This window comes from Phoca vitulina, unplaced genomic scaffold, assembly GCF_004348235.1.
Source record: "Phoca vitulina isolate PV1807 unplaced genomic scaffold, GSC_HSeal_1.0 scaffold19, whole genome shotgun sequence".
Classification (NCBI taxonomy): Eukaryota; Metazoa; Chordata; class Mammalia; order Carnivora; family Phocidae; genus Phoca; species Phoca vitulina.
The window spans coordinates 30,819,223-30,838,260 of NW_022589722.1; the positions used below are offsets into that span (position 1 = coordinate 30,819,223).

General features: G+C 45.5%; 1 protein-coding gene across 1 annotated transcript in view; it reads left to right on the forward strand.

Annotated features, from left to right (window-relative positions):
* Positions 1–907: 907 nt before the first annotated feature.
* The window catches only part of ATXN10 (ataxin 10), a 163,632-nt gene continuing 145,501 nt past the window's right edge, over positions 908–19,038 (forward strand). Inside the window, exon 1 of the mRNA XM_032416715.1 lies at positions 908–1,251. Coding sequence (XP_032272606.1) covers positions 1,136–1,251 — 116 coding nt within the window. The 5' untranslated portion in view covers positions 908–1,135. The remainder of the gene's footprint in view (positions 1,252–19,038) is intronic.

The window sequence follows — 19,038 nt, forward strand, 5'->3', positions numbered from 1 at the left end:
AACACACTCCTACTCTTCAAATCGAAATGTCCCATAGCAATTTGTACAGTTCTCTGTCATAGCAGTTATCGTTTGCCTCTTTTGTCTTGAGTTCCTTCAAGGTTGGGGTCCCTCCACCTAGCACAGGGCTTGGTGACAATATTGAAAGCATACATAATACGATAAAGGGCAGTGGAAAGAAAATACACGAATTACAACAACCAGCCACAGAACCTTGTCTGATTCTTGAAAAAATATATTCATTTCCCTTAGAAAAAAACAATTCTTACCCTACTGCTGCAGAATTCAGCTACTTGACTTCTAATTCTATTTTAAGCCCTGGATGAGCTAGAGCAACGTATTGTCACCCTACCTGAGGTGCCTGGTAAAGGATCTGGTATCACCAGTAAACGATCACGAAGTACTGGGAGCTGAGCTCTCAGGCTCTGAGACTTGCGCTGTGCTGACGACTGCTCCCCTTCCCAGTTGGTCCATGTAGGGGTACCAATCAACCCAACTCAACAGCAGGATGAGGTCTTCAACCTCATCCTTAAAATGAGCCTCCGACGACTCTCTGACACCCCCCCCCCCCTCCCACAGGCTCCTCCACCCCCACACCTCCCTCAGAGTGCACCTGTCCCTGTACCCCTTCTTGCTCAGGCCCCTCCCCCGCCCCATCCCCCTCAGGGCGCACCTGTCCCTGTACCCCTCTTGCGCGGGCCCCCCACGCCCGCATCTCCTCCTCAGGGTGTACCTGTCCCTGGCCCCCTACCGACCAGGCTCTTCCAACCCCACCCGCATCTCCCCCTCAGGGTGAGCCTGGGGCCCCGGCTCCTCCTCTCAGACCCCACGCCCTCCCGTCGCCCCTCCCCTCCCTCCCCCCGAACTTCCGCTCGCACCCCCTCCCCTCAGGCGGGACTTCCGCTCGCGCCCCCTCCCCCCCGCCGCGTCGTCCCTGTGGCCGCCCGAGGGGAGGCTGGAAGCCTGTCCTCGCGCTCTCCCTCCGGGTCTGAGCTGCAGCGGCGCGGAGGCGGAGGCGGCGGCGGCGTTGTCCAGCGGCTGCGGGGCGCGCTCCTCCCCCGCCTGCGCTCCCCCCGCTCCTCCTCCTCCTCCCGCTCCTCGTCTTCGCCCGGCTCGGTGAGCTGCGAGCGGCAAGATGGCGGCGCCCAGGCCGCCGCCCGCCCGGCTGTCCGGCGTCATGGTGCCCGCGCCCATCCAGGACCTGGAGGCCCTCCGCGCGCTGACGGCGCTCTTCAAAGAGCAGCGGAACCGGTAACGGCCGGCGGCGCGGGCGAGCGGGGAGCGGGCGCCCCTCCTCCCGGGTGGCGGGCGGCGGAGGCCTCCGCGGTGGGCCCGAGGGGCCCCGGGGGGCTGGCCCCTGCCCCCACCCGCCGGCACAGGTGCGGAGCCGGGCGCAGGAGGGGGACCGTTCCAGACGAGCCCGGTGCCACCTGCCGCCCGGCTTGCTGGCCGATCGCGCGCGGTGGGCCCCGGCCCGGAGCACTGGCGTGGCCCGCAGTCGCGGAGCGGCGTCCCGGCGGGGACGGGCGCGTGGATCGCCGTCGCTGCGCGGTGGGGACAGCCTTCCGGGGCTGGGGGCAGCGCAGTTTGGGGAGTGGGCGCTCCCTGGTCCGGGGGGGGCGGGCCGCTTCAATTCTGACTGCTATTCCGGGGCGGGGGGCGGCAAGACAGGCAAGTGCAAAGGGGCCCCGGACTGTGGCGGACCTGCTTGGTTCCTGGCCTTACAAGCTGTGTGTTACTGGGCGATTTCTCCAAGCCTTAGGTTTTTTTGTTTTTTGTTTTTTGGTGTGTGTGTGTTTTTTTTTTTTTTTGGTCTAAAATGGGAATATAATCTATAACTTCATTGCGGGATTGTACAGAGGGATGAATGAAATAAATAAAGCATATGAAAATACAAAGTATATGACGCTCTCAGTCAGTGCTTGTTTTATTGTGTTTAGTCTTCTCTGGGCCTCAGTGTCCTCATCTGTTTACGTGGGAATAATGTCGCACAGCATTTCCCTGGGAGGATTGCTGTAAGGATTAAATGAGATAATGCATATCAGATCCTTAGTACATAGTACTAAATAAATGTGAGCTGGTATTCTTATCCTTTAATACATTTATTGACCATCCCCCATGTGCCAGGCTTGTGCTACGTGATGAAGTTGAAAAATGGAAGTCCTTTACTGGGAAGTCCTGTTCTGGGGGGAGCTGGCAGATAATTTTATCGGTGGGAGTGTATACAAAGAGCACAGAAAGCAGGGACAGCTAGACGCGGGTTGGTCCAGATGATCAGTCCCCAGAGGCCCTCTAATCTTTAAATGGGACAGCTTGGTCTGAACACTTCTCCGTTAGATCACAATAGAAGCATTGAGCTTTTGAAGGCGTGGTAAAAGCCCAGGGTACTATGTGGACTTTTGGGGAGATAATTAATTGATAAGGTACTCCTGGGAGATTTGTTGATGGAGGTAATGCTTCAGCACATCTATACCCAGGTAGACCTCCCTTTTAGTTGATTATTAGCCGTCAGCCATTTACTGAGCACCTACTCTGAAACAGGTTCTTCGCTAGGGGCTGAGGGTATAAAGGTGAATGTGGCATGATTGATCCCTTTTTTCAAGCGGGGTAGGGGAATCGCTGTGTAAACAAATTATAATGGTCTAGACAAGAAGGTGGTGGCACAGAGGGAGTTTGTGGATCTGTTGGATAGATGGTGGGCAAGGAAAGGCCTTAGATTATTTTGGCTGCATGGCTTACAGATGAGAGGGCTAATTAGAACAGTGTATGCAAAGGGATCATATGCAGATTTTGCAGGGCTCCCGAGGATTAAATGAAATAACATAGGTAAGGTGTCTGGTACAGAGGTCTCCTTCAAACAGCAGATCCCTCTTTATAACCTTTGGGATAAAATCCAAGACCCTGAGCCAGTTTACAAGGTCCTTCTTGAACTGTCGTGAGGGGAGTGGAAGGAGAGCCATTGAAGATTCTTTCTAGGGGGTGGCAAGATAAGTTCTGGGCATTAGAAAGAACTCTCTGCCATATTGGGGATAAATTAGGGAGGGTGAGGCTAGAGGCAGGAGACTTAAGAAGCTGATGCAGAAGCCCAAGTGAAAGAGAAAATTGCCTGAACTAGGACATTGTTAATGGGGATGGATAGAATAAATACTGAAAAACATTTACAAGGTTGAATGGACATCAGGGTCCAATTGGATTGTTGGGGAAGAATGAGCAAATGAAGCTTTCCACATTTGGATTGAGCTTTTCTGGGTCAGTGTCCTTGTTCCATGCAGAGTTTGGAGACCAGGGAGAGGTGAACTGCTGTGCAGGTCTTGGGATGGAGAGGCAGGATTGTGTGGTGGTGCAGAGAGCCCTCCATGAGGGTTTGTAAGGACAGGCTGTTGGTTCTGGTTCTGTCACTGCCTCTCTGTACGTCTTAGAGCAAGTTACTAGTTGCTTCTCCAGTGCAGGTGGACCCAGAGGGAGGATGGGCCAAGGTACCAGGTGCTGGATGGGACGCAAAGTGAAGCAAAATGAGCGGCATGTAGAAAACACCAGACAAAACAAAAACAGACTGAGCAAAGTAATTGATGGAACAAAAGATGAAAATTGTGGCTGAAGTAATATATTTTTTGGTACCTCCCATATGTTTGATGTTACAAACACTAGCTTCTGTGGTAGCTGGAGTAAGAGAAGCATCCTGCTGTAGAAGAACAAAAACTTGGGAACCACGTAGACCTGGACAGGACTTGTGGCTTATCTCTCTGGACTGACTTCTCGTCTTGAAAATGGGGATGAAACTGCTCACTTTGCAGAGTTATCTTGAGGATCTGTAACATTATATGTAGAGCATGGTGTTTCATGCCATTTATTTAATACCAGCAGTTAAAAAGTGGTTGGGTTGTAAGTGACCGAGAACCCAATTGTGTTTAATCTCTTGCTTTTTAGAAAGCAGTTGAAGCTGTTTCAGAAGTTATAATTTATTCTAATTTTTGGGTTTCCAGGGGAAGGGATCCCAGGCTCTCATTACAATTTCTAGCACCCCAAAGTGAACAGATACTCATATCCCATTATAATGGTTTTTGATGTTCCACAAATTCTTTGATTCTCCATCCTTCAAGAGGAGGAGGTTAATTCCTCAATCTCATGTAAAATATATATATATATATGTGTGTGTGTGACTTCTGAGACAAGGTCATAAACGGCAGTGCTGCTCCCTCTTTCCTCTCTCTTGAATCACTGACAAAGTCAGCTGCCATGTCATGAGGACACTCAAGTATCTGTGCAGAGAGATCTGTGTGGTGAGGAATGTGATGAACCATCTTGGAAGTAGATGCTCTTAGTCCAGGGGAAACTTTCAGCCCTCTGTGCAACCTCATGAGACCCTAAGCCAGAACCACCCCACGCAGCCACTCCCAGATTCCTGACCCTCAGGCCTGCGCGAGACCATAAGTGTTATCGTTTTAAACAGCTATGTTTTGGGGTAATTTGTTATATTGCAATAGATAATTAATATACCGATCTAAATTCTTCATGCTCTGGATTCCATAACCCACTTCTTGAATAGTATCTTAATCACAAAAATCCATAAAAAATTGCTTAGAGTCATAAAATCCCAGTATTAAGATACTGGGTGGTGCCGTCAGTTAAGCCTCTGACTCTTGGTTTCAGCTCAGGTCATGATCTCATTGTCGTGAGATTGAGCCCTGTGTTGGACTCTGTGCTCAGCGAGGAGTCTGCTTGAGATTCTCCCTCTCCCTCTGCCCCTCCTGCTGGTGCTCATGTCCACTCTCTCTCTGAAATAAATCTTTTAAAGAAAAAGATAATAATTATTCTCTGTGGAAGGTAATTCTGTTTCTTACTTACTACATTTGTTTTATACCTTTTGTTTAATGTACATACTTGCATTTTTAACATTTAACAAGTGATTTTTCTTGCTGTGCTGTGAGTCTTTGCAAGTCATTAAATTCTTTTTGAAACAAAATAAGATATAAGTACATTAAAAGTTCTATTTTGGGGTTTTTGCTGGAGGTTTTCCAACCCTTTAGTTACCTTCATGGTGTATCTCTACATCATCTCTCTCTGTGATGTAGCCAGATCCCCAGGTTAACATGTGGAGTTGAATGAAATTTGTTGTCTTACTCTATACCTCCACTGTCCATTAAGTAGCCATTAGCTGTATGTGGCAGTTTAAATTAATTAGAAATAAGTAAAATGAATAATTGTGTTCCTTACTTGCACTAGCCACATTTCAAGTACTCGGTAACCACATGTGGTTAGTGGCTGCCCCTCTGGTCACTGCAGATGTGGAATGTTTCCATCATTGTAGAAAGTTCTGTGGGTAGTGCTGCTTACTCTTCTTTTCTGTGGAGAAGATTATGTTCTGGTTCTGAGCATTCCTGAACTAATGTAACATTTTGATACTACTTTCTCTAAATTCTCAAACTTAAACTGATACCTCTTTGTTCTTCCATTTGATAAAGTTTTTTTTTTTTTTTTTTAAGATTTTATTTATTTATTTGAGAGAGCGAGCACAAGCAGGGAGGAGAGGCAGAGGGAGAAGCAGACTCCCCGCTGAGCAGGGAGCCTGACGTGGGACTCGATCCCGGGACGCTTAGATCGTGACCTGAGCTGAAGACAGATTTTAACTGACTGAGCCACCTAGGTGCCCCCATTTGATAAGCTTCTTGAATGAAGTGAGCATATCACATTCACTGTATCCCTAGCATCTAGCATGGAGTCTGATAATTAGAGGTGCTTGACAAATTTTTGTGGAATTGCTGGTATATGTGTATAGCTTATTACTCATTGTGCATGCTGGGTCTTTTCTTCCAACCTCATTTAAAATATATATGTATGTATAGGCATAAATATGTATGTATGTATGTATACATATATATTTTTTTAGCTTTTGTCAGGATGGCTTATTTTTCCTCTTTAATCTGTGTTAAGTTAAAATTGTTTTTCTGGGGGTGCCTGGGTGGCTCGGTCGGTTGGGCATCTGCCTTGGCTCGGGTCGTGGTCCCGGGGTCCTGGGATCAAGCCCCGCGTCGGGCTCCCTGCCCGGCGGGGAGCCTGCTTCTCCCTCTCCTCCCTGCTTGTGCTCTCTCTCTCTATCTCCGTCTGTGTCTCTCAAATAAATAAAATCTTACAAAAAAAATAAAATTGTTTTTCTGTTTACCTTCTTCCAGGTTTTGTACATCCCATCGAATAGTACAGCTGTTTCCCTCCATCCTTCTGAACCCCTTTGCCATATAAACTGTTTCCTTTGTTTTAAAGAGAGCACTTATTATATTGTAACATACTTCGTATTATTTTGTAGTGATTTTTTACTGATTGTCTGCCTCCTTCCAGAATAGGAGGCCCAGGAGGGTAGAGATGTTTGGCTTTTGTTTGAATTATTCTGTTGGATAATGCTTCTTGAATTTGAATTTTTTCATCAGTACATCAGCTGGTATTTCTTCAAATGTTGCTTCTTCCCCATTCTTGCCTTTCCTTCTAGGACTCCACTTACACACGTTAAACCTTTCACTATATATATATATATATATATATATATATATATATATATATATATATATATTAAAGATTTATTTATTCGTGAGAGCGAGAGAGAGCATGTGTGCACGCAGAGAGGGACAGAGGGAGAGAATCTTCAAGTAGACGCCCCGCTGAGCACAGAGCCTGTCTCGGGGCTCGATCTCACAACCTGAGGTCTTGACCTGAGCTGAAACCAAGAGTTGGACGCTTAACTGAGTGAGCCACCCTGGGGCCCCATCACTATATTTTATATGTATCACAGGCTCCTTTCTCTATTGTCCCTTCTCAGAGTTTTTGTTTGAAAATTTGCTACTAATCTGCTTTCTAGTTTTCTGATCCTCTCTTCTGCTGTGTTTAGTCTGTTATCTGCTGTGTTCTTAGTTTCAGATACTGTATTTTTAAGTTATCATATTGCAGAAAAAAGATTACTTCTTGAACATATTAATTATAGTTGATTAATTATAGTTTCAAATTATAGTTATTTGAAAGAATGTGCCTGAGGGGGCGCCTGGGTTGCTCAGTCGGTTAAGCATCTTGGTTTCAGGTCAGATCTTGATCTCATTGCTAGTTCAAGCCCCACGTTGGTCTCCACACTCCGTGTGGGGCCTACTTAAAAGCAACCAAAAAAAATGTGCCTGATAACTTTCTCTTGTCAGTTTTTCTTGTATTCAGTAATTTGGTCCTGTCTCTTTTATTGAACACTGAATGTTGTGTAGGAAAAATGGAGGCCATTTCTAGGTATCTTCCCTTTGACGAATATCTGCAAACTCAAAACCAGAATCAGTCTAAAAACTATTTCTTTTAATAATGATGGTGGAACAACTTGATATCTAATTGGAATAAAATGACCTTTGGCCCACATACTGCACCATCCACAAAAAATACCTCAACATAAAAGCTAAAACTATAAAGTGTTGGGAAGAAAACATGGGAGAATATCTTTGTGACCTGGAGTGTAGGTAAACATTTCTTATCCAGCACACAGGTAACACCATGCAAGAAAAAATTGACTTTATCAAATTAGACTTTGTCAGAATTAAAAACTTATATTCATCTCTGGATACCATTAAGAAAATGAAAAGGCAAGCCATAAACTGAGAAAATACTTGCAATTCATATATCTGACAAAGGACATGTTTTAGAATATACAAAGTGCTCCTACAACGCAATAGTAAAAAGACAGACCTAATTAAAAAATTGGGTGAAAAAATTCTATGCTTCACAAAAGAAGATCCAGTACATAAGTGTCCAACAAACATAAAGTGCTCAGTGTTATTAGTCATTAAGGAAATGCAAATTAAGATGAGATACCACTTTACATTCTTTAGGATAGCTGTAACAGCAAAAAAAGGAAAGTAAGTGTTGGTGAGGATGTGGAGAAATTGGAACGCTTGGACATTCTTAGTGGGAAAGGTAAATGGTGTAGCTACTATGGAAAAGAGTTTGGTGGCTCCTCAGAAGGCTAATGTGACTCAGCAGTCCCACTCGTAGGCATGTATCACGGACACAACTGAGAGCGGAGGCTCCAGCAGATACTTGTGTGCCCGCGTTTGGTGTGCGTCACTCACAGTGGCCAAAAGATGGAAACAACCCAAGTGTCCGCCAGCAGATGAATGGATACACAAAATGTGGTCTATCCATACACTGAAATATTATTGAGCAATAAAAAGGAATGAAGTGTTGATCCGTGCTACGATATGGATGAACCTTGAAAACATGCTCAGTAGAGGAAGCTAGACATAAAAGGACAAATATATGATCCCACTTTTATAAAGTACCTAGAATTAGGCAAATTGGAGATAGCACATTAGAGGTTACCAGTGGTTGGGGGTGGGGAGGAGTTAATGCTTAATGGCTATAGAGTTTCTATTTGGGGTATTCAAAAAGTTTTGGCATTAGGTGGTGGTGGTGGTTGCACAACAATGTGAATGTAATTCAAGCCACTGAATTTTACACTTAAAAATGGTCAAAATGGCAAAATTTATGTTAGATACACAGTAGTTTCCCCCCACCTTATTCTTGGGGGACATGTTCCAAGGCCCTCAGTGGGTACCTGAAATTGTAGATAGTACTGAATTCTATATATACTATGTTTTTTCCTATCTATACTGTCTATGATAACATTTAATTTATAAATTAGGCACAGTAAGAGATTAACAGCAACAAATAGTAAAATAGAACAATAATAGCATACTGTAATAAAAGTTTTTGTGAATGTGGTCTCTCTCAGAATATCTTTCTGTGCTGTATTCACCCTTCCTGTGATGACGAGATGATAAAGCACCTACCTGCTGGCGTGAAGTGGGGTGAATGATGTAGGCGTTGGGGCGTAGCATTAGACTGCCATTGACCTGATGGTTCATCAGAAAGCGGGCATCTGCTTCTGGACTGTGGTTGACTGCGGGGTAACTGAAACTGTGGAAGGTGAAGTTGTGGATAAGGGCACGGGGACTACTGTATTTTACCACAATAAAAAAATTAATGCAATATACAAAAATCCATCAAATTATACCTTTGAAATGGGTGAATTATATACTATGTAAATTATATCTCAAGCTTTTATTTTTTTAATTTTAAAATTAATTTTTGAGAGGGGGGAGGGGCAGAAAGTCCAGTGTGGAGCCTGACGTGGGGCTCGATCCCATAACCTAGAGATCATGACCTGAGCTGAAATCAAGTGTCAGATGCTTAACCGACTGTGCCCCCAGGCGCCCCTCAATAAAGCTTTTATAAACAAAACCATAATGAGATACCTTTGCATACCCATTGGAACAGCTAAAATTAAAATGACTGACAGAACCACATTTTGGTGAGGATGTGGAGCAACTGGAACTCTCATAAATTGCTGGTGGGAGTGTAAATGGTACACCTGCCTTGGGAAACATTTTGGGAGTTCTTTGTGAAGTTTATCATATACCTGCCTATGACTCTAGGTATTTACCTAAGAGAAACAAGAACATATGTCCACAAAAGACATAAAAAAAAATGCTTGTAGTAGCTCTATTGATAATAGCCAAACACTAGAAACACCTCTGATGTCCACCAGTGGGGAATGGCTAAAACTAGTTGGTAATTTAAATGAATGAATCACCAACAAACAGTATGGATGGATCTCAGGGACATACTGAGTGAAAGAAGCCAGACACATATGCAGTATGTAATTTTGTGTTTATGAAGTTCTGCAATTGGCAAGGCTAATCAGTGGTGATAGAGATCTGAACAGTGGTTGTCAAAAGAGGTTGGGGATTGACTGGAAAGGAACATGAGGGAATTTTCTGGAGCAAAGGAAATGTGCTTTATGTAGGTGGGGGTATTGGTTGCCTGGGGGCATGCATTCGTCACAACTCATTAAACTAACGTGATTTGTGTATTTCACTGTATGTAAAATTGTATCTCAGTTTTCTGCCTGTAAGTTATGACCCTTCTCACCAGTCCCCAAAAGAAAATGGGTATTATAATGCCTGCCTTGTAGGGTTGATTGATGTCGGTATCAGGAGTGTGCTGTGTGCGGAGAGTCCAGAACGGTGCCTGGTACGAAGCCGGTGCCCAGCAGGCACGGACATTGCGGGCTCTGGTCCGGGTGCAAAGTGAAAAGAAATGTGTGGTAACTCTTGAGAATTTTGTGTATTTTAAAGTCGTGCCTGTAAAGTCTTTAATTTCGTCTCATTTCCATGGTCAGATTCTTGTTTTAATAGGCTTTTGGAACTGCCTCTGAAACTTTGGAATAAGAAATAGGTCTAAGAACAAGAAGCTCAATGGAAGAAAAATGGTTTTTCAGATCCAAGATGTGGGCAGTAATTTCATGCCACAATTGTAATTCCTTGGTAGAAAAGTATTTTAGCAATATTAAATAATTTCAAGAAGCTATAAGAACTTCCAGTAAAAAAAGCAAATACTTGAAAGTAACAGTGTTGTGACTTAGGCAGAGGAATTTAGATGAGTTTGCATGGAGTGACTGCTTTAGGAACTGACATTTAGAACAACCATACTTGTGTACTCTTTGGAAAAGGAAATTGAAGCTTTTCATTAGTTTTCATCCTAGTGTTTTGTTGGTTTAAACTTTTGACGAATCAAAACCACAAATACGTAATAATGTCCATGCCTTTATGGAAGATGATAGAACAGATGATCTAACAAGTACCCATGCATTTCACTTGCAAAGTTAAAGTTTTGTCTTGTTCTCTCAAAGTCCAAAATGTTACTGATACTCTTAATGTCCTCCGGATGAGAACAAATTACAAGGTAGCAGCTTGAAACCACACACATTTATTATTTCACACAGTTTGTGAGGGTCAGGAATTGCTTGGCTGGGTGGACCTGGCTTAGTGTGTCTCCTGAGGTCGCAGTCAGGCTGTCCACCCGGTCATCCAGCCTCTGAAGGCCTGACTGGCTGGAGCCCCGATCCCAGGCTCTCGCCAGGCTTTGGGCAGAGGCTTCAGTCCTTGCCACATGGACCCTTCTCTAGGGCTGCTCACGCCATCGATCCAAGAGAGTGTGCTCAAGATGGACGCTGGAGCGTCTTTATAATCTTGGAAATGACCTACCCTTTCTGCTGCATATTGTCATGGTCACGGGAGGGATCACACATCAGGGCATGGTCACCAGGAGAGGGGGATTGTGGTGGGAGGGCTCTGTTTCACTGTCCAGTCCCATGACTTCATAAGTGATACCCTATATGCTGTATGTGCTATAGTTTGCATGTCATATTTACATTATGTTTTTGAATGCTGCCAGTTTTCACGCACAGAGAGCTAGAGCGTTCACTGCAGCAGTTGTTAAGTATACCAGCACAGGAATACATTATAATTTACCCTTTTACTTACTGATGGATATTTGGATGGCCTTGGAGTTTTTGAATTCCTACTGCACTCTTCTTTCTCCAAATGCAGGGGAGGCCCGTCCTAGCGCTGACTTTCGCGTGTTGGCCCTGATTGCCACACGGTGTAGGGGGCTTCTGCCTGTCCTGAGCATGCTCCACTCCTTGGTTTTAGACCTGATTGTAGCTGAGCGTTTACATTCAGTTTTTGAGTATGGACATATGTGTCTTGTTTTAAAGCCGGGCTGTGTATTTATATATTTTAAAAAGAACTGTGATTACGTTGTTTGGAATGGAGGGGAGATGTGTCAGGTGCGACAGGCATCTCTGGCGCAGTTCCTGGTCCGTTTTGGGTGCTCAGTACATGTCGAACTGCATAGCGCGATGAGGACCCAGTGGCTGTGATGAGAGCACCCCTTCTGAGCGCTGTCCGAGAGCCGGTCAGTAATGATTATTCTGGTTACTTCAAAGCTTTTAGTTTGGTTTACTTTTATTTCATCACTTCACACGTGCCAGTGTTTAGAACTGCAGTGGTAGCTGATCCAGTGTTAAGAGCTATAGTCAGCCGTTAACATAGCAAGAGCTCAGATGCGAGGACCCTGAGTTTGTAAGTATGAATGTCTTATGCCTTCCTTCCTTTGCACATACACACACCTAATTTTCCCTTCATGATTTAATTACCATTTCACCTCCTACTGAAAGCCTGCCTCCTGCCCTGTTTTCCCTGTGGCACTCTGTGCTTCCCTCTTTGAAAGAGCTTCCCGGAATGTTGTAATCAGTCACCTGCCAGCCCCACTGGAATGAAAGCAGCCTGAGGGCAGGCATCTACTTATTTACCTCTGTATTCTCAGGACCTGCTTGAAGCGCTAGCACAGAATGAGCACTTGATGGGGTTTTTATTATTTCTTGAATATTTAATTTTCTTGAGTCATTAGGTATAAAAAGAGAGTGTAGACAAAAGACTTTAGTAAGGAAGGTATAGAAAAAATGCCACATATGACAGAGGACTATGATTTCAAAGGTAAAATAATGCCTTGGTATTCCTAATTGCTTGTATAACTACGTTGACAAACTTTCACAAGGGGAATAGAATGAGCACGTTAGAGGTCATCATATATAGAACCCAAAAATAACCTATCTGTCTGTGTATACACATACTCACATAGGTTTTCCCCAAACATTACTGAGCCTCTGGCCAGCAAGAATCTTTGGCTGCACCAAAAACAAAAACAAAAAAATGAAACAAAACGAAAAACCCAGAAAAACCCACACGAGTCGTCAGCTTCGCTAAGGTCACCATATGGCATCTTGACTCAACCATGATTCAGATCAGCTTTGTTGAGAGAGAACATCAATTAAGTGACGCTGTAAAAAGCACTTTGCAGAGTAGGATGACAGTTTCCTTTATTTTTACCTAGGCCATGAGCTGGAGGACCACATGGAACGATTTGGTAAGGTGTTCTGACTCAACTTCAAAATACAGATGTGGTCAGGGTGAGCCACCCTCACATTCAATTATCTTAAATGGACAAAACAGACAGGAAGACGTTGGAGCCAGCAAGTCAAAGTAAATAAGGCCGGGGCTGTGACCACCAGTGCCCTCAGAGTAGAATTTCTCAGCTCCTCATTCTTCCAGTCTTTTGTAGTGGTCCCTGGACCTTGGGCAAGGAAACTCACACAGAGGCCCAGGAACCCCGGGCCCGCCTGCACTGAGTCAACCTCTCTGCCCGCCACAGGCCTGGATAAGTCATGTCCGAGCTCAGGAGCCCGTGTGTGAGCCAGCGAGGCTCTTATTGCAGCCCCCGAGCCGTTGGCGTGTGTCGGGCTCAGGGAAGTGCCTGGCACGCAATAAGCACGGTTTAAGTGTTCGTGGTTGTCATCGTCCTTGAGAGTGTTTACAGCTTTATCGAAGGACATTAAAGAAGACAAATGGTAACATATACCATTACATGATGGAAAACCTCAGCGCAAAGACATCCATTCTCCCCAGAGTGACTTGTGGTTTCAGTGCCCCTGAAAATAAAATCTCGACAGGCGTATTGGTGGAAATTCACAAGCTGATTTTCTCATTTATGTGGTGAACGAGGTTTTATGTTACTCCCCGATTCCCTTAAGGCTTTGTATGAACCCTTTTCTGACTCCTCAGCTCTGAAAGCCCTTCGTGTTTGCCCTCCACAAAATTCTATGCGTCCTCATTTTCTTCTCTGAACATTGATCTTCTTGATCGAAGTGAAATACGGCTTGCCTCTGAGGGATGCCTTTCCAGAAGGTCTTCCAAGTGGGAGGCTGTTTTCTCTCTCCAGCGTACCGTGGGCTTGAAGGCGTGGTAGGCATTCTCCTTGATGGTCCTGGCTGCTTTCAGATCTTCTCCTCTGGAGGCCTTCCAGCTTTCCATCTCACGCCATCAGTGTGTACGCCATGTGTGACCACTTTGGCCGCTAGAAGAATTCCCTGGGTCACTTCACCTCATTCCTTGAAGAGTGAACCCTAGGTCACTGTAAACTCTGCGCTGCTTGTCTGATCTTAAATCTTGGTTATTTCAGCATTCACATAGATCACCATTCTGTTAACTCTGGCCTTTTTGTTTCTTGTCTTTCTGCCAGTGAGCTTGACCACCGCCCTGCCTGAGCACAGACTGCCAGCACCACCCAGGCCTTATCACTAACTAGAGCTGCCTTCCTGCCACAATCTCTGGCCCCCTGTTTGATCTTTTCTAGGTCACCTCCCCCAAGGGTCTTCAATCCGACCAGGGCCTACAGTCTGTTGATCCTACTGCTTCTTTTTCTGTTTCTGTTGAAATTTTAAGTAGGCTCCACGCCCAACGTGGGGCTCGAACTCACAACTCTGAGATTAAGAGTCCCGTGCTCTACCGACCCAGCCAGCCAGGCGCCCCGATCCTACCACTTCTATTTCCTGTCCCTTCTGTTCCTCAGGTTCACATTTTCCTTCTTGACCCACGTTAGACTGATGGATCGGTAATAAAAACATCGGCTTGTGTATCCACCCTTGGTTCCCTTGTCTCTGCCTCAGGCTTCCCTCGGACAACTGCAGCTCTGGTTAGAGCTGGCTGTGTCCTCTGCCTGCACCCAGGTGACTGCGCAGGGCTGGAGAAAAGCTTACAGCCATGCTCACCGGTCTTGCAGGAAGCTGACGATCCTTACGGAACCGTGCTGATGGGTCTGTGTGTAGATTGGTCATGAGCCTGCCTTAGTGCTGCCTGGCAGTCCTGTGTCTCCCTAGTCCATTCGGTCTCCTGCTGTCCTGGTCAACCAGGTCATGCCTTTTGCTTTCCTTAACTTTCCGTTGTCTCTCCCTCATCCTCACTCCTGGCTTCCTATTTTACTGAGAAGAAGGAAGCAACCAGAAGGTAATTTCCAGGACTCCCCATCATCCTCTCTCCCCAGCCACCTGTATCCGTGCCCATCACCTGCCTTCCCTTCTGGGGCTGTGGATGAATGACCCTGCTCTGAATGCCACCACCCTCGGACCTGCACACTCTACTTCACTCCCTTTTGCATGCATTGCTCCAGTAATTCTACCCCCCCTTCTTAAATCATCAGTTTTACCCTTTCTGTTGGATTATTTTCATCTGATTATACATCTGTAATTTTTCCCATTGTGAGAAAACTATTTTCTTGAGCTGTGATCCCATTTTTCTGCTCCCTTTTATAATGGAACTTCTCCAAAGAGTGATTTATATTTACCTACCTCAGTTTCTCATTTCTTTTGAACCCCATTCTATGTTGCTAACCAGCGGTGTTCCTCTTCAGTTCTTCGCTCCCCTGACCTACCAGCTGTATTTGATGGAGTTGCTCACATCTTTCTCCTTGAAACGCTTTCTTCACCCGCCTTGCACGCCACCACCCTCTTCCGAATTGCCTCCCTTGTTGGCTGCTCCTTCCTGGCTCCCAGGGCTCGGTCCTCAGACCTCTTCTCTCTCCTCCCTGTGCTTACTTCACTCCCGAGTGACCTCATTCAGTCTCGTGCTTCAATACTCTCTGTCTGCTGGTGGCTGTAACATTTTGCGCTGGCTGAGCTTTCCTTCTGAACTCCAGACTTGTGGATTCCCCTGCCTCCCGCATGGTTCATCGTTTCTGGAAAGCACCTCCAGCCTCACCAGTCCCAGCCTGCGGAGCCCCCCACCCCCTGGTTACCTCCAGGCAGCCTTCTCACTTTCAGCGAGGAGCTGCACAGACATCTTTTGTGATGTTGCTCAGGCCACAGTTCTGGAGTCCTCCCTGAATCCCCTTTCTTAGATGGCCCTCATGACAATTTTCTCATCAGATCTCGTCGGCTCCATCTTGAGAATATATCCAGAGTCTGATCTTTGCTTACTCTGCTGCTGCCATTCTTTTCCTAGAACAGGGTCCTAACTGGTCTGGTGCCTTCTCTTCCTCCCCTGTGGCCTGTTCATCACAGAGCAGCCAGAGGGGTCCCTCAGAAGCAAGGGCACTGGAGCCCTCCATGGCTTCCTGTCGGGATACAAGCCGAAGTCCTTCCGGCCCGTGCGGTGTGGTTCCATCTTGCCTCCGACTCAGGTTACCTTTCCATCCCCTCGTCGGGCTGCCTCTCCGCGAGCCCTCCGTCTTCCCTGTGATGGACCAGATACGCCTTCCCCTTCCATCCACGTCTCCCAGGAAGGGGCCCGATGTTTCCTTACCGTCTCTGGTTCTGTGCTCAAAGACCACTTTTCTGAATACGGTTTTAATAAGGTTCTTAATGAGGCCTTGTGTACAAAATCTTTCTCCGCCTGAGAATATGAAGACATTCTCCATACCTTTTCTTCCAGAGCTTTGTAGTGTTGGCTGTGGCATATAATCCTAGATGCATCTGGAGTTCCTTTCTCTGTCTGGTTATATAGGTGAGGGCCCAGTTCCATTTTCCCCATATGGCTAGTGGTTGCTGCGGCCCCACAGAGTGGCCCAGCCCCCCACAGATCCCGTGGCCCTGCTGTCACTCGTCAGGTTGCTCTGACTGCAGTGCTGTTCCTGGACACTCCAGCCAGTGGTTTAACTTTCCACCCGTGTGCCAGTTTCACCTTTTCTTGGCTTCTTTCACTTGGCATCGTGCATTTGCGATTCGATTCTGACGAGAGGTGAGTTTTGACTGTAGTGAGGACAGGGGGAAAGGGGGAAGCGTGTCATTCTTGGGGGGAGTGGGGAGAGGACCGATGTGTGTGGACTCTTTAAAGCAGGGGTGCTAGACTGGTCTGGGGGCCACGTCGGGCCCACCTTTTATGAATGTCTGTGTCTTTTTCTTTTTTTTCTTCAATGCCCTGTGAGTAGGTTTTACATTTTTCAATGGTTGGGAAAAATAAACTTTGTGGCAGATGAAAACCGCATGAACTTTAAGTGTCAGTGCCCCTCAGTGGAGCTTTATCAGCACTCAGCCGTGTTCGTTCGCTCAGGTGTCGTCTGGGGCAGCCCTGTCTGTCGCGGAGCCGTGACATGTGGGCGGGCTCTCCAGTCCCAGGTGCTTACGCCCTGGCCTTTTCTAGATAAAGGGTTGGACTGCGCTGTCAGGGACAGCTTGAGAGTTCCAGATGGAACAGAAGAGGGGAGGAGGAGAGCTTGAGGTCTACAAAGATGAATCTCAGAATTCTGCCCCAGGCGGTTTCTGGCAGGAGAAGCAAATGTTTTTATTTTCTGTTTTATTTTGTTCAGTCCAGCTGGTCAGATCAGTAAGCAGGGTGCGGGGAGGGGTGGGGGGGAGATTGTGGTTTTAAATAACAACCAGTGATTCTTTTTTTTTTTTTTTTTTTTCTGCTGCAAGGGTTTATTATTATGTTTAGTCTATAAATTTGATCTTTTAAGAAAAATTCACAAAATATTCAGTTGAAACCACATTTCTGGTTCGTCAAATTTCAAATATATTTTACTGTGCTGAACAGTATATTCTAATGCTGTCTAAAACACAGCCAAATTATTTGTCTTTATCCATTTATACACACACTGTAATTTTTTGAAAACCAAGATTAAGATAAAAAATATCAACAAAACAACCAGTGATTCTTATTTTAATCTTGGAACTTGGGTGCAAGGTATTAGAATCCATCTTTTCTCAAGCAGGGAAGTCTCAGCAGGGCAGGGCAGTGATGAGCCTTTGGTTTCCTTTTCAGTAGGAGGTCCAGCCTGACGAATGACTGACTGGAAAATGTGTGTGCACATCGGATCGCAGGCCTATCTTAATCTCTGACATACGGTCATGGGGAGTTTTCTTTAATTTTACTCAGACAGGACTTGCCAAGATTAAACCTACAGATCTGTTCAAACTTGAAGGAAATGAAATTCTATCTTTTGTAGAATTCAAAGGCTTTTTTTTTTTTTTTCTGTAATGTAACATTTCATTTGTACGTTGTCTTCGGGGTATGCATTCCTATCTAATAGGAATGTCTAACAGTTGAATTTTAATTGTCCTCCTAAGTACTTTCTGCCTTCTGTGAATAAAGTAGCTAAGCTTTTTAAAGTCTGAATATTTTGTGTTAGTTTGGTTAGAGCAGAAGTGACAGCAATTATGATCATTAATAGTAACATTTGTAATATGGAACGATTGATCTTTACTGTTCCACTGTCGTTAATCATTTCACATATTTAGCCGCATTGTCTTGACTGTGAACTTAGAACTTGAAGACAGAGTACATTAGGGCTATTTGGATCTGTTATACCAAATAGCTTTCTTTCAAGGCTGTCGAGGAACACAGAAGTATATACAAGACTGTTAGATGCTTTCCTAGTTCTTACTGGTAGCGAGTGAAAGCTCTTTCTGTCTGCATCTGATGAAAGTTGTTCATGTATTATACACAAAGATGGTGAGTCAAGTCTATAACCATTTATTATATTACTCTCAAGGAAAGGGTTTTTTCCTTCTACTCTTTCTAGGGGAGCCAGACATCCAACAAATAGTCTTTGCTATCGGGAAATTTAAAATATGGTCAGTCGGGTTATATTCCCCCTTTAAGCTCATCCATTGTGTCACCTGTGGAGGAGAAATTAGATGTTTGTTAAGTCTCAGTCATAAGATACCTACATTTTACTGAAAACATGACCTTTTTTCGAGGATAAAGGAGATATGCAGGCCAGGATATATGGATTCCCTAACGGGAATGGAAGAGGCGAACAGATACCGCGATTGTTCTCCATCTCCGGTTGCTGCCACCCCGTGCACTAAGTCCCCTGCTCACCTCGGCTGGTGCCCGGCTCAGGGTGCGCGCTCAGTATGCACCTGTGAGGCAGGCAGACGCCCCCGAGCGTGTGGAATGTCTCATCACTGTTTTCAACTTGAATAAATACAATTAGTGAATGCCAGATCTGGGCCCTAGAGATACAGAAAAAAATAGGATAGGCTCTGTTTTCCCGTGATTTATGGGCTAGTGGGGGAGCTGGGCTGGAGAAGTGAGTATAATCTAATGTGGGTATTAGTCCAGTCTTATGGGTGGAGTTCAGTGGGGCGTTGAGGTGGGAGCTGGTCTGCCTGGAGCAGCGGGGGAGTTTCTCCAGGGCTGGGAGTGTCCAAAAGGCCTCAATAAAGAGTTGCAGGATTTTGCAGGCAGAGAGTTGGGTGGGGGTTGTGTGGAAGGTGCATTCTGGGGGAGGGTGTACGTTTAAGCAAAGAGGTTTGCAAGTGTCTGGTGTTTTCAGGAGTCCATGGGTGTGCAGCCTGGGGAGAGCAAATGACAGTCATCACCGTCCCAGATTTTCTCTTCA